The sequence below is a fragment of the Salvelinus sp. IW2-2015 genome, linkage group LG5 (genome assembly GCF_002910315.2).
Source record: "Salvelinus sp. IW2-2015 linkage group LG5, ASM291031v2, whole genome shotgun sequence".
Lineage (NCBI taxonomy): Eukaryota > Metazoa > Chordata > Actinopteri > Salmoniformes > Salmonidae > Salvelinus > Salvelinus sp. IW2-2015.
In genome coordinates this window covers 15,562,519-15,578,776 of record NC_036844.1, presented here as the reverse complement: position 1 = coordinate 15,578,776, position 16,258 = coordinate 15,562,519, and the positions used below count along the sequence as shown (strand labels likewise).

The following is a 16,258-nucleotide window of genomic DNA, read 5'->3' as shown; positions in this document are numbered from 1 at the left end:
AACGTCAAATACCTAATTACTCATCGATAAAACATTCTCTGAAAAAATACATTACTGTGCAGCAATTGAAAGGACAGGATTCTTGTGATTCCAGACAATATTTCCGATTTATTAAATGTTTTACAGCCGAAAACAAAAATGTAGCGCTATATTAGCATAGCCAACAATAGCCAGACACACTTGGGCGCCACCGACCAGTTGACGGGATGCACGACAGATATATGAAATAAACATTATAAATTGGGTCTTACTTTTGCTGATCTTTCATCAGAATGTTGATCAAGGTGTCCTTTGTCCAGATGAGTCGTTGTTTGGATTCAGAATGGCAACTTTCCCTCTTCATTAGCATGGGGTACTGGTCGAGTGGCACGGATCTGTCCAACGTAAAAGAAAAGTCAGAGGAACGGAACACGGCAAAACTCCCGAAAAAATTCAAATAATCTGATTTAAACTATATTGAAAAAAACATTACATTACGATGAATATGGTCACATTTTATCAAATAAAAAACCGAGCCGGAGATAGTTGTCGTCCGAAACGGCCAGACAAAACAGAACGCAATCTCACTTTCCAAGTCGCGCGCTTCACGACTCCGGAAGTGGTCGGCGTCAGCGTCAAAGAAATAGCTTTAATCCACCTCAGAACAAGATGAAACACAAAAATTCCTTCTCTCACATCCTCTTGACACCCAGAGGAAGGCGTATGAAGTGTACGTAGGGTCCTACGTATCATGACCATGTATAGGCAGAACGTTGAAGAGAGCAATAGATTTCTGACATTTACTTCCTGGTCAGGGAAGTGCTGCCAAATGACTTCTGTTCCACTCAAAGAAAAAATTCAAACGGTTTTTAGAAACTATGAGATTGTTTTCTATCCAATGTAATAATAATATGCATATTGTACGAGCAAGAATTGAGTACGGAGGCCGTTTGAAATGGGGCACCTTTTTATCTGGCTACTCAATTACTTTTCCCTGCAGCATAAGGTTCCTTTTCAGTCCAGTCATGCATCAGGATCAGGCCTGGCCCTGAGCTCTTTTTTCCCCTAATACCACTGATATTTGATGTGGTGTTGTTGTTGCTCTGAACTTATCCAACAAGAAAGATAATCTTTGGAGAGGTTGGTAACTTGTAAGGTCAAGAGCTAGCAGTGAAACGCGGTGGTTCAGTAGACATCCTGGGCCCTAATCTTCTTAAGAAGGATGGACGTTATCAGAGGAATAAGGACTTGAGTAATTGCTTTTCCTCTCACCCTTTTTTTTCTCTCACCCCTTGCCTATTCTCTGAAAACATCTCCCATTGTATTGTTCTTGTAAGGACCTTACAACTTTCCACCCTTTGAGGGCGATCTGCTAATGTGTGTAATTACCACTGAATTAAAAATTGCCATTTGAAGAACAGTGGAGCTAGCAGAATGCTGAACGCTCCATTTAAGTTCGCTAGCATTCTGCTCCCCACTGGTTGATTGTAAGGGGTGACTTCAAATGTGGTGGCCAGGGTAGGCTCCTGGGGCCCGAGTCACATAAATGGAAGGCTGTTTTTGTTTTGACAGCAGACACATTGCTTTTATTCATTATCTCGCCGCTGATTGCTCGCTAATGCAGACAGCTTACGGTGGCCGAAACAAAAGGCTCATTAAGCAGGTGTGTTTTCAKTTTGGCTTTGGTTCATGCCTGTGTGCGTGTGCACACTTGAGTGTGTTCATGTTTGTGTGAAACTGGGAGAGAGAAAGAAAGAGACAGAGAGACAGAGAAGAGAAGGTAGAAATTGCTCCACCCTGCTCATCCACATTATCAAGCTGTCAGCCAGTCATTTAGTCTCCTGCTCTGGCTGACTGGCTCCTCAGAGACCAGGGTACACCCCATGGCTAACAGGCTGTACGCCATCACCACCATCGCCATCACCACAGAGGAACAGCAGCCCTCTCCTGAGGAATGGAGAGAGACATCYAAATGGAGCCCTAGTCATATTTGGAGATGGTCACAGGGGCATGGAGTCAGGTTCCACAAAGCTGGTAGCATTTTGGCTGAGTAAACAGTCACAGGGCTGAACCTGCTGTAGTCAGTGTACAAAGGACTCTAAAAGGGAATAGGGGATTGTTCCTCTCATCCTCCACAGACTCCTAAAGTTTTCCCAGCAGCACCCTTTTCTAGCCACCTGTGGCTTGCTTTTAGAAAAGGTTCCCATCCCTAAATCTAATGGGACAGACAGACTCCATCTGGCCTGTACTCTCTCGCTCTCTCTCTCTCTGTACCTCCTGCTGCCACCCATCCCAGCCCAGATGCTTCCTCCTCCACCCTGCATACTCCTCATAAAGGAAATAGCACCATGGTACCATAACCTCTCTCCCTCCTATTATCCCTTCCTCTCTTCCTCCCTTCTCTRCCTTCCTCKTCCACCATTTCTCCATTCCATTTCTGCACAATGTGCWCCCTTAGATTACAACTAGTATTGGGCTTTCCTCGCCCTGGTGGCTACACTAACCAGGAGTGAATCTATCACCAACACTCTCATTTGTCTGTGTTTGAGCATGACCCTGAGACGCAGCCAAYCCTGTGCTAATCTAAAGCTAGACACACACAAAGCATCAGGGAACCTWGCTAGCTGTGGCACACGAACACACCACACCGAGTTTGGTGGATGGTAGAGCCGCAATCGAAATCTCTTAGCCACAGGTTAGAACTCTTGGTCTCGCTTAGCAGAGCCAGACGAAACAGGTTTTCTTTCTTTTTTTTWAAGCAAATTCAGCCGTGGAGGAGAGGAGCGGTATTTCTAGCATGCTGCCCTCGCTCCAGGTGTCCCTCCATGCTCGTCTGTGACTGACAGCTCYTGGATCAGACTGCATTTCCATAACTATCTCTCTGCACCACTACCCTAAAAGCATTAAAAGCCTCTGTGCCTGTCTGCCAGTCTTCTTAACTGTAACTATATGAAGATGAGTTTAGAAGTAAGAGAAAAACACTGTGTCCGCCCGGAGATTGAAAAGTTTGGAGGTTGATTCTCGGCCGAGTCATACCAAAGACTGTAAAAACGATTTGCTTTTTGCTTGACACTCAACATTAAGGAGATCAATTGGGGTTAAGGCCCTGCAATAGACTAGCGTCCTATCCAGGCGGTGTACTTGTACATCAAGCTGCCTCACGCTACAGAAACAGGAGATTGGCGTCATGGTTCCACCTGTCACAAGAGGGCGGCAGAGACCGCCCTAGAGACTATTATGACACTCAGGTGTTTTCTATTACTAATTATGATTCCCTTTTAAGAGATGTGTGTTTTCTGTTACCCTTTGCAGATGCTTGATTTGTTTGCTGTGTGTGTTTGTCTCCMGAGTAGGTTTTCGAGTCCTAGTGTTGGTTGTTGTCCCAGTTTTACTTTGTACCTACTGTCAAACTTTTTCCAAGTAAAGTATTTACGTTTATTCTTAACCACTGGTTCCTCGTCTGGTTCTCMTCTCTGCTCCTGGATTCTACCTAATGTCACAGCAAGCGTCTGCCTCCAGCATGGACCCAGCAGAGATCGACCAGATCAAGAAWGTTATAACCCACCAAGGAGCACTGCTGGGGTGACAGCAAGAACAACTTTCCCAAATATCAGAGACTCTCCGGCCACTTACCGACAACCCTCCAACCAATGCACATCCACAACCCAGGAGGAGCCACTGCCTAAGTCTCAGCGTCCAGTGCTCCAGTCGTCACCGTAGATTTCCCAGGGAACCTGCACCGAGAACCGAAGATCCCAGGCCCCGAGTAGTATGACGGCCACCCGGGAAGATGCAAGGGGTTCCTAACACAGTGCTCTCTGGTGTTCGAGCTACAGTCCTTCTTGTTCCACACCGATCGGGCCAAGATCACCTATATCCTCTCTCTACTCTCGGGTAAAGCCATGGCATGGGCAACGGTGGTGTGGGAAGAGCAGCCACCATCCTGCAGCTCCATAGCATTTCTCTACACCCGCAATAACATCTGCTAAATATGTGTATGTGACCAATAAAATTTGATTTGATATCAGCCTTCATTTTCGAGTTGCAACGACCACCCAATCGGCAGATGAGAAGCAGCGAGCCGGCTCTTCAAACTCCGCGAAGGGACCAGACCAGTGGCTGACTTCACCATTAAGTTCTGCACCCTCGCTGCCGAGAGTGGGTGGAATACTGAGGCACTGGTCACCGCCTTCCACCAAGGTCTATCTAACTCTATCAAGGATGAACTGGCCTCTCAGAAACTGGGAGAGGAACTRGAGTCCCTGATAACGCTTGAATTCAAGATCGACAACCGCATCCAAGAATGAGTGAGACAGCGCCCCTTTGATARCATCCCAGTATCCTGGTTTCCCCAGTACTGAGGAGCCCATGCAGCTGGGACGCACTGAGCCCACAGGAAGGCGACAGGCGCATGTGCAAAGGCTGCTGTCCATTCTACATGCCCAGAGCTTACAGGAAACACAGGGGCTCGCCAGGACAGGGGGAGACCCTGACAAGCTGTGTAGTCACTCCCAGGCTACCCAGTCACCGTCTGTCACTACCAGTGYCCCTACACTGGGACAACCATCAGCACCATATTCAAGCCTTTGTGGACTCTGGGGCCGCGGATCATTTCATTGATCAGGACCTCGCCAGAGAATTACAAATCCCCTGCGTGAAATGCCCCATCCCTCTGCAGATTCAGATTCTTTACTCCCTCTCGGCCCCTGAAGCAGCAGCCATGGACGACTACATCCCGGAGTCGCTGGAGGCAGGCTTCATTCGTTCCTCAACATCCCCAGCTGGCGCAAGCTTATTCTTCGTGGGAAAGAAGGATGGGGGTCTGTGCATCGATTACCGAGGGCTGAACAGGATTATGATTAAGAACCGTTACCCCCTACCCCTGATGTCCTCCGCCTTGGAGCTTGCCTAAGGGCCCCAATTCTTCACCAAACTGGACCTGCGCAATGCTTACAATCTGGTGAGAATCAGTGAGGGAGATGAATGGAAAACTACCTTTAACACCCCTAGTGGCCACTATGGTTATTTAGTCATGCCATTCGGATTATCGAACTTACCGGCATTGGTTAATGACACTCTTAGGGACATGTTGAATCGTTTCGTCTTTATTTACCCCGACGACATCCTGATCTTCTCCAAGACCCTTCCAGAACACATCCTGCATGTCTGCCAAGTCTGGAGACGCCTCCTGCAGAGTCAGCTATATGTCAAAATAGAGAAGTGTGAGTTCCACGTATCCCAAGTCTCATTCCTGGGCCAAATTATCTCTCATATTATCTCTCCCGCCGGCATCTAAATGGACCCCGTAAAAGTTACGGTGGTCWCCGACTGGCCCCGTCCCGCCTCATTCAAACAAGGCCAGGGTTTTTCCAATTTTTACACGCAATTTTGGTGCYGTGGCAGCGCCTCTCACAGCCCTAACCCGTCWGTCCCAGACCCGGTTTTGCTGGACCCCCGAGGCTGACAGGGCATTCAAGGAGCTCAAGGGACATTTCACCTCCGGACCCATCCTTGTTCATCCTGATCCTGCTCGTCCCTTCATGGTAGAGGTGGACGCCTCYAATACTGGAGCAGGGGCGGTCCTTTCACAGCGGAATGAGGGYGACAGGAAACTGCACCCATGTGCCTTTCTCTCCAAGCGGCTCTCAAAGGTGGAATGCAACTACGATGCTGGCAACCCGGGAGTTCTTGGCAGTTAAGTGGGCCCTTGAGGAGTGGAGACACTGGTTGGTGGGGGCACCTCATTCCTTCGTGATCTGGATGGARCACAAGAACTTGGTCTCCATTCAAGAAGCCAAGAGGTTGAACACTCGCCAGGCTCGGTGGGCTCTGTTTTTTAACAGGTTCAACTTCACACTAGCCTATCACCTGGGATCCAAGAACCAGAAAGCAGACGCCCTGTCCCAACAACATGATGTCTCTAACGAGGAGAAAGACCCCGAGCCCATCATCCCCAGCTCCCGCATTGTGGCCCCTGTGGTCCCTGTGGTATTGAGACCACGGACCGACAAGRCCAGACAGAGAACCTGACTCCGGCAGGGGACCCACTAACAGACTTTATGTTCCACGCTCAACCCATTCCCGAGTACTACAATGGGGACACTCCTCTAAATGAACAGGGCATCCAGGGGTTAATCGGACACTGGAGTTCCTGAGGCGGAAATTCTGGTGGCACAACATGATTGAGGATCTGAGATCCTTCGCTACGACCTGCTTCATCTGTGCCCAAAGCAAGTCCTCACGACAGCAACGGGCTGGGTTGCTCCAACCTCTGCCCATCCCCAAACGGCCCTGGTTCCCACCTGTCCCTAGACTTTATCATGGGGTTACCTCCATCCCAAGGGCTTACCACTATCCTGGTGGTCGCCCATTTCATCGCCCTATGCAAGTTGCCCTCGGCCAAAGAGACAACTGATCTCATGATTAGCCATGTCTTTCGACTACAAGGACTCACACAGGACATTGTCTTGGACCGTGGCCCCCAGTTCYTCATGCAGTATTGGAAAGCCTTCTGCTCCCTGTTGGGGGTGTCAGGAGTCTCTCCTCTGGGTTCCACCCACAGACGAATGGGCAGACTGAGCGGGTCAAACAGGAGCTGGAGAAGTTCCTCCGCTGTTTTGTCTCCACTCAAGTCACCAACTGGGGCAAGTTCCTCATCTGGGCCGAATATGCTTACAACACACTGCCGAACTGTCGCCTTTCGAGTGTCAGTTTGGGTTCGCCCCCCTCCCCCCTCCCGTTTCCTGAACAAGAGGCCGAAGCGGGGGTGCCCTCAGCAGAGGTGTTCATTTGACAAATTTGCCGCACCTGGACCAGAGCGCAATCCTCCTTGTTCCGCTCCTCTGTTTGAAAACAACACCAGGCAAACCGACAACGAAGGCCCCTTCGGCTCCTCCGACCTGGTCATCGGGAGTGGCTGTCCACCCGTGATCTCCTCTTAAAAGTGGACTCTCGGAATCTCGCCCTGCACTACGTAGGACCATTCAAGATCCTGAGTCGCATCAACCCGGTCACCTATCGTCTGATTCTCTTCTCTGCTCCTGGGTCCTACCTCATCATGTCACAATAGGCTCCTGCTCCTATTAGCCATTCCAGTTGACACAAGCCAAGGCTTTCTAGGGCAGTCCAACACAACATTCTTCTGTTTTGTCTTGTCTATCAGTGAGGGGTGGGTTCATGATACAAAAGCTTTATTAAAGTATTTCTCTGCTCCAATGGATGGAGAAATCTCACTGTTATCTCTCTCACTTCTATCCTTTCGCTCTCTCCCCTCAGACTCTCACGGGATGGATCTGTTTGCGGTAGCAGTGCATGAGTTTGGTCATGCTATTGGCCTGGCCCACACCTCAGCAATAGAGTCCATCATGAGGCCGTACTACCAGGGTCCTGTGGGGGACCCACTCAAGTACGACCTCCCCTATGAGGACAAGGTCCGCGTCTGGCAGCTCTACGGTACGTTCTCCAGCCCACGTCTCTCTCCTATACTATAACCAACACTTATCTTTCTCTCCTCCCCCTCTCCATCTCGCATATTCCAGTCATCTCTCTCCACTCTCCACCTATCTTTCCTATTTCAGTCATCTTTATCCTTCGGTTCACACATCTGAACACCTCTTGCCTAGCTACTCCTCCATAACTCTTCTTTACCTGCCCCTGCCTACCTCACTTACACAGATCCCTGGACTGGCATCCTGCCATCCCTTCTATGTACACATGCTGTGTGGAAAATCCTTCCCACCACCACCCCTCAACCACTCACTGCAAATGTCGCCTATAATTACCCATGATTCTYGCGGGATGTGGCCGCCCATCCTTCAGCGCGACACGGCGGTGCAGAGCAGAAAACCCAAGGCCTCGGCACAGGAAGCAGAATTGATTTGTTTATATGCAAGGAGCGAAGAGAGGGCTTTAATTGGTCATCCCTGTGGCACAGACCCTGCTTATCACTGTGTGCCATGCTACTGAGAGAGGTAGGAGAGGAGGAGAGTAGAGGAAGACAGATACTTGAGGGGCGAAGAGAGAGGGAGGCGAGGAGGATAGGAAGACTGATAGGTGAGAGGGGATAAGTGGCTGGGGGAGATAGGAAAGAGACTTGAGTTAGCGGCAAGGGTAGAGACGAGAAGAGAGAGAGAGAGGAGAGAGAGAGCAGAGCGAGAGAGAGAGAGAAGAGAGAGAGAGAGAGAGAGAGAGAGAGAGAGAAGAGAGAGAAGAGAGAGAGAGAGAGAGAGAGAGAGAGAGAGAGAGAGAGAGAGAGAGAGAGAGAGAGAGAGAGAGAAGAGAGAGAGAGAGAGAGAGAGAGAGAAGAGAGAGAGAGAGAAGAGAGAGAGAGAGAGAGAAGAGAGAGAGAGAGAGAGAGAGAGAGAGAGAGAGGACAGAGAGAGAGAGAGAGAGAGAGAGAGAGAGAGAGAGAGAGAGAGAGAGAGAGAGAGAGAGAGAGAGAGAGGAGAGAGAGAGAGAGGAGGAGAGAGAGAGAGAGAGAGAGAGAGAGAGAGAGAGAGGAGAGAGAGAGAGAAGAGAGAGAGAGAGAGATGAGAGAGAGAGAGATCTCACTGTTAATGAACACGTGAATTTATGGGCAAAGAGCTGATCTGATTTGGTCAAAAGGCAAATAAGTGAAAAATATATAAAATTGGGCTGCCTGTTTAAACGCAGCCTAGTGTTGTAAATCTGATATCTGATGTGGGGTTGCGTGTTCAAGGTGCAGTTGATTGACCCTTGCCCTCTCATCTTTCCCAGGGGTAGAGATTCAGTGTCTCATACGGCGCGTCCTGATGATCCCTCCAGACCGCTGACCCACCTGTACTACTGGACCTCCCTGAGAACAGATCTACTGTCCCGTAAGTCACACACACACACAACAAACACACTCACATGGACAACAGGCAGAACACATTAAATCTACACACCCCTGTATACCTCAAACTGAAGTCTCAGAAACTTCCAGACCATTTTTTCTCCTCTCAGTCATCTATCTGTCCTGGAGGTCAGCGAGTTTGGACATTGTCACAACGCCGCAGCAGTGGAAGATAGTGCAGTCCTTATTTCACCTTGTTCCTCCAGTCACAGTAAAGTACAGCCGAGCGTGTGCGTCACAGTCAAAATGAGTCCATTTATTACCAAATCAGTCTCCAGATGACCACAGCACTCATCTAATATAATAGATTTTCTAACAAATCGGAGACTTTGTGTCTTTTTCTGTAGCTTTCCCTTCTTTTCATTTCTCCTCCACTCCATTCTTGTGGTGATGATGTTGGACAAGGTGGATTTAGCCTGACAAAGGTCACTATATAAGTCCTCTCTGCGCAGCTCCTCTGTTAATAAGCCCTGAATAGAGATCTTTTGTTATAAGGATCTAGGCGAGTAGCCTCTCACAAAGCAGCCTCTGTCGTTGTAATTGCTCGTCATTTGCAGCCAAGACACGTCAAGCGCTTAACTCAAGTCATTAGACCTGGGATAATGCGTGAGTAGGACCTCGGTCTCCTCCTGCGTCAGGACGTAACATCTCCTTCTTATGATGTTGGCTCGTTTTTTAATTGACACGCATACGCAGTAAATAAACACAACATATAGTGCGCATGGGCGTTTGCATACATTGAAACAAACAGAGACACGACACCATTGGTTTAAGATGAGAAAGACACTGATTTAGACTGGCATAGTAAAACGTACAGCACATTACAGTACGTCTGACTGGGGATTGAAAGTGGTTTTGTGGTACAGTACATTCTGTTCTTAGTCTTCTTCAATTAATTATATTATTGTCACTTTTGTCTCTCGCTCCCCTCTCTCTCTCATTCTCTCCCCTCCCCTCTCTCTCCTTCTTTCTTTCCTTAGGCCGGCACGAGAATGCCCCTAACAGGTGCACAAGTCACTTCGATGCAGTGGCCCAGATTCGTGGAGAGGCCTTCTTTTTCAAAGGTACAGAGAGAGGGCAGAAGGAGAGAACAGAGTGTGGCGCTGCCTGCGATCAATATAGAACCCAGCCAAGCATATCTCTCTGAGTTCCACACACACCTTCACACTCCCAGACAGGGGATAGCCCTAGAGGGGCCCCCAGTTCCATCTGACTCACACAATCAATTGGATACATTTTACTGTCCAGTTATAAGGTTTTATGAGACAGGTCTGTCTTGCAAAAAAAAATCTTAATTAACATCGGTTAACCTCAAGAGAACTCCTGGTAATAATTAAAGTTAAGTATGTATGGACGCTGTTAATACCCTGTAGAGCTGCAGATTACAAAGTAATAATACACAGGCTGTGACCAAACTCAGACAAACTTAGACTAAGGCAGTCCGACACAGATACTGGGAGCTAGGCTGAATCTGCTTCTCCCTGTTCGCTTGGTTGGTTCCGCCAGCTGTGTGCCTGCCTGGGTACAATATGCCCTGAGGTGTCCACACATGTTTTCCCTGTGGACCATTTATCTTATTTCCTCTGGACAACACCCATTAACACACATACAATTAACACACATACAATGCATACAAACACACACACACACACATGCACTCCACATACAGTGCACAATCCTGTACAGACACACACAAACTGAAACAGAGAGAGAAGGACTTTGTATTCTCTCTTCCACTTTTTTACATTTTCTTCCTACTTTTCTTTTACTATCTCTKTRTTCCTCCTAGGGAAGRATTTCTGGCGTCTGACGCGGGAGAAGCACCTGGTGTCTCTGCGTCCGGCTCAGACCCACAGGTTCTGGAGAGGCCTGCCTACCAACCTGGACAGTGTGGACGCTGTCTACGAGAGACCTGGGGACCACAAGATCGTCTTCTTCAAAGGTACATAACTCATAAACTCAGCCGTGGTCGTGGTTGAGGCAGGGAGGTCAGCTATTATACCAATGATGCTAACTATGAAAGGGAGTGTGTTGTTGTAATTTTGAAGGGTTTTGATATATTGGGGCTGGTCAAAGGAAGATGAATGTGTTCTGAGAAACACATGAAAAGAGGTCTATCAGTTGCTACTTCCATTTTTGGACTTAAAAATGWATGATKTGTACCCATTGATTCTTYAAGAATATAARTTATAAATGSCTCATGAGCTTAGTTCAACTGTCACACCCCATCAGAACASAAAATAWAAYCTTGTTTTACTCCAATGTTTGTAAATAAAGCACATGTAAACAAACACTATATAGCCTCAAACATGGTTAAAACTATCATTTTATATCATGGATGGTCAGTRCTTGGAACCATAGCTCTGTCAATGAATTTCAGAGTGGTTACATTTCTCCGGCTGCATCCCTCAGCTTTTTACCAAAAACAGGGGTGAGGAAACACTTTGTTATTGTTTCAACTGCTGATTGCTGCTTTCATGTGTCATCATTGGCCTTGGAGGGTGTTTTGTGGATATCAGAGAGTTTAAAATTCAATCAAGATTACCAAAGCACAAAAACAAAAAAATACAAACCTGTATGTCTGTATTTCAGTCAATTGAATAGTTTAATCACAAAACACATTTAATCACAKGTCACTTTCATTCAGTTGAGTTATTACATTAAACAAGTTATCCAGTTCACTCTCGTTGATTGACATTCCTTTGTCCCGCCTCCTCAGGACTGAAGTATTGGATATTCAAGGACAACAACGTGGAGGAGGGTTATCCTCGGCCAATCAGTGACTTCGGCCTGCCTATGGAGGGTGTAGACGCAGCCTTCGTGTGGCTCCACAACGACAAGACCTACTTCTTCAAGGACAACCGCTACTGGCGCTATGACGACCATCTACGGCGTATGGATCAGGGCTACCCCAAAGACAGCACACTGTGGAAGGGGATCCCGTCCCAACTAGACGATGCCATGCGATGGTCTGACGGTGAGTATTAGACACACACATTTACTCACTACATATACACATATCGCTCACTTCGTAAAACTAAATACAAGCTGAAATACACATTCGGTACACTGCACTTGACAATACACAAAAATAACGGAAGCATTAGTAAAAAAGAATAGAGTACCTGAGTGTATGTCATTCATCCCTGCCCTCAGGGTCCTGACAGGTCTACTTCTACAGTATATCCACTACTAACCCACACTGGGTCCTTTTCCTCTCCAGCCCCCTTGCCCTCTAACTCTCTCAGACTGGAGACTAATCTAGTCAAAAACAGCCCAGGTCATTGGTCAGTCAAGCCTGCCTAAACCACAGTCCTGGTGGAGCCGCTATGCATTCTAAAGCCCTCAATGCAGACGGCCCCTAACATGTAATTTGATATTCGGTCTTTTGATCTGGAGTGTGATCTGGGAATGATAGGTGCTGTGTCCCAAATGGCATCCTATTCCCTATTTAAAGCGCTACTTTTAGCCAGGGCCCATAGTGCTCTGGTCAAAAGTAGTGCACTGTATAAGGAATGGGGTGTCATTTGGGATGCAACCATAGTGTTTTCATTGCTGAGCCTGTGTATTCATTGTTGGGTTGTCATGGCAGCAATCGCCTGCAGCTGGAGTGTGTGTGTGTGGGGGGGGGCAGGATGGTGCTAGGGCATCATGTCCCAGCTATTGCACAGCAGTGCCTATCTCAGTCAGACCCTAACCAGTGGAAGGCCAGTCTAACAGTAATTAAAGTACACTCAGTCTGACACATTGGTAAGTCATATCACACCAAAGCACACATGCAGTATACAGCCCTCACCTCTCTATCTGTCTCACAGAAACTCAAGCGCGCACACKCACACACAAACAAGCATATAATGTAGCTACAAATAAATCGAATAGCTTATCAAACATATTCATACAGTATAGTGAACACAAGTTATCAAAACCCCTTATTCAGTAACACACACAGCCATTTTACACACTCACTCTACAGTGCATAAACACACACACGCATGGCAAGCTCCAGCCGAGTCTCCACGTGAGCCAGTTAGATCCTTTCTCCCCTGTAGCGACTCCTGTGGCTGAGTGTATGTAAGCGCTTTCCTCCGTGTGCTGGGCTCTGTACCGCTGCCAACTCTAGAGGTCCTGCTCGGAGCTGTTTGATGTCGGTGAGCACAGGCCACGCGCAAAAATGACAGTCTGAGCCACCAGAGGATTCATACATACACACGTGGACCCTGGGGGCCTGGGAACTGGAAGCACATCAAAGACCTCAGGGACAGAGGTGGATGTGGTGGCAGGGATGGAAAGAGTGGGAGAGATAGTGCTAGGGAGGATAAGAGCAAGGAAGGMAGAGAGAGWGAGAGGAAGAGATAGCGGCTTGTAGAGACAGGAGACAGATGAGGGGGGAAAAAATATATTTGAGAGAGAGGAAGAGAATGAGAGTTTGTTGTGGGAATACGTACTGGTGTGGGAAAACAAACTGGTGAATAGAGAGAGGGACTGGACGAAAAACAGCGAGACAGAATCAAGTGAKTGATGTATTACCATAGCAAAATCAATCATCACACCCTCTTTTTCACTTATGCAGCCTCTTTGTCTTCTTCCTCTTTTCATTAAGGCTCCTCATACTTCTTCAAGGGGAAGGAGTACTGGCGTGTGGTGGGCAGTGATATGGAGGTGGAGGCTGGGTACCCACGGTCCATAGGAAAGGACTGGCTGGTGTGTACAGAGATGCAGTCGGACTCCCCAGCCACAGAGGCCAATAACACGGCTAACACGCGGCTACACGGGCAGCACCACGCCGACCACGCAGAAAACGGCTACGAGGTGTGCTCCTGCACCTCCAACTCMGCCTCGCCCTTGGGAGCCCAGCCCTCACCCTCCCCCCTCTGGCTACTTGCCCTCTTGACTCTCTCTGGGGTACTATCCTACGTCCCTCTATGATGTAAGCAGAGGGGAGCGGCCTCACTCTGTGACAGGAAGTACAGCAGCCAATCTGCTGAGAGCGGGGGAGTGGCTTAAGGGGCTTTTCGCCTGGGTACTGCCAGACCAGCTACACCATCGAATCAAAACGATGACTGGAGGAATTTGTTGTTATTGTTATCTTAATTGGGATCCTCATTGTTAATTTGTTTTATTTATTATACCAAATCCTTCTCAATGGATCAATATGCTTTCAAATGAATGATGTTTAAATTATGATACTGGATTGAATTAGAAATGTGATAACATGACGATAATGGAAATAGTATATAAACTTGATGATGATAATGATAACAAGTTTATAGCAAAATGTCCCTCRGTGACTAAGCAGTCTAGCAGGAGAGTGGTACTCTGGGATGCTGTGCTCCCTGTCCCCTTGTTCCTGCAATCACTATAAGAGCTTTAAAGTAACTCCAGGGTTTTGGGATTTCTGTGAAATATGACCTATTATTAATTAKAATATTAGTGAAATAGTTTTCCTTCCCCCKAAAAATGTATTATGTTAAAAAACWGCTTTTCTTTGTTGGAATGTTGTGGGGCGTGCCCCAACAACAGAATGGTGTTGGCGTARAKCGGTCATTAAAAATATTCACACGACTAGACCACTGATTGGCTAGCTCATCCTCCTCAGGAAGATGACCATCCTCTCTGAGGAAATAACCAAGCATTTTTTAAACTGTTTGAGGTTGGGTTTTTCAAGTGTTTTGTCACCAATTTATGCTTTGGCCACAAATACTAGTATAGGATGAATCAACAGCATTATTTGCGTATGAGTTAGCAGAATATTAACTTGTAAGTGTTTTTTTACTGGAAAGTTACTTTAAGAACCCTCAAACACACACACACACAGACCACTCCATGTGCTTTTTTTACAGTCTGAGCTAGCTGGACAAATGCTTCTGTCTCCTCTCAATCATTCAACTGGTAATGTGTGAGCTGGTCGGATGGACACTCCACTATAATTGGACAGCTTGTTCTCTCACTGAGTTTCTAATGTCAGGGCTATCTGGATGGAATGGACACTACTTCCTGTAATGACACTGACTCTCCTTCCTTGACTGCACRCGCGGGCCCTTTTGAGACCTTTGCTCCTGTATCTTTCTTTTTTTCTCAGCTGAGATACAGTAGCACCTCCTGCCGTTATCAGAGAGGGTACCCTGTTAGTATTGATTATTAGGATGTATTTTTGTAATAAGCACAGAGGGATTGTGGTCGAGCCCTACTCGGGGATGTGCTTGATGGGGTTTTCATGATGCCTTGGTCTGGTCTGGTCAGTGGTCACTGCAGCGGTCAGCGATACCCAGCGGTCACCCAGCTGCGCCGTTCTCCTTCTCCATTGTCTCTCCTAACATGAACTATCTCTAAGGATAGGAGGATGTCTGGGTACCAGTACAGTGACTGGACATGGATATCCACCAGAGACCTGCCTGCTGAGAGGAGGGCACCCACTCAAAACACAACTAGATTTATTAATATTCCTAAGATATATTTACTTACAGTCTATATATACAGATCTATTTGAGGTGAAAAGTTCTATGGCAGTTACAAAAAAAAACATGTACATTTCTCAGCCGTCTTTTCTAAGGTGAAATATTTTTGTAGGAAAATAAAGAGGGGGTAAGACAGAGGGTACTGGGTCGTGTAATGATTTTGTGTCACAGGGAGCCCAAGCTGAACAGAAAGAGGAGGACAATGCGTCGYCTGCCGTCACAGGCTGGCAGTTACTTTCTTGTCTGTGTTGTTGGGAGCCATGTTTCTTATGTACACACGCAGGTTATTGTTTCCTCATTGCAAAACAAACCATGCCAATCAAACTATGCCAGTCTTGTCCTGGTAACAAGCCATCTTCTACATTCATTCCTTGTTTCAGATCTGTTTATTCAGGATTATGTGTAGTACATGTGTTTTGTGACAGAATTCAGTGACTAGAGCCAATAACACTCCAGATATTGTGTTATTGACTCAAGGAAAAATAAATGTCAGGCAGACACTCAAGCAGACACACAATGCATGGCATGAGGTTTGAAACAAACCGTTTTCCAGCAGAGGCTGATGAGGGGAGAACGGCTCATAATAATGGCTGGACTGGAGTCAATGGAATGGTATCAACCACATGGTTTTCATGCGTTTGATTCCATTCCATTCACTCCATTCCATCCATTCCACTCCATTCCAGACATTATTATGAGCCGTCCTCCCCTCAGCAACCTCCACTGTTTTCTAGCATTAAGAAAGGAGCACACAGAGAAAGCAGCAGTACGTGCCATGTGTTTTTTGCAGATCAGAGGCTGCAGCAGTTGAACTTGGGAAGAAACTGTCTGACTAATTTCATGGGTTACATAAGCAGCACAATGCCAGGTCAAAATAAAGAAACGGAGTTATTGCCAATTGACTACATTTAAAGTAGCAAAATACTCTTGAGGGGTCTTTGTACAGGGCAAAAGATCATTATGTTCAAAG

General features: G+C 47.2%; 1 protein-coding gene across 1 annotated transcript in view; it reads left to right on the top strand.

Moving 5' to 3' along the window:
• The window catches only part of LOC111963972 (matrix metalloproteinase-17-like), an 86,225-nt gene extending 70,799 nt beyond the window's left edge, over positions 1 to 15,426 (top strand). Inside the window, 8 exon segments of the mRNA XM_070443576.1 lie at positions 7,255 to 7,435; positions 8,716 to 8,756; positions 8,759 to 8,816; positions 9,814 to 9,826; positions 9,828 to 9,897; positions 10,623 to 10,775; positions 11,553 to 11,810; positions 13,434 to 15,426. Of these exon segments, the coding sequence (XP_070299677.1) occupies positions 7,255 to 7,435; positions 8,716 to 8,756; positions 8,759 to 8,816; positions 9,814 to 9,826; positions 9,828 to 9,897; positions 10,623 to 10,775; positions 11,553 to 11,810; positions 13,434 to 13,759 (1,100 nt within the window). The 3' untranslated portion in view covers positions 13,760 to 15,426.
• Positions 15,427 to 16,258: the final 832 nt, after the last annotated feature.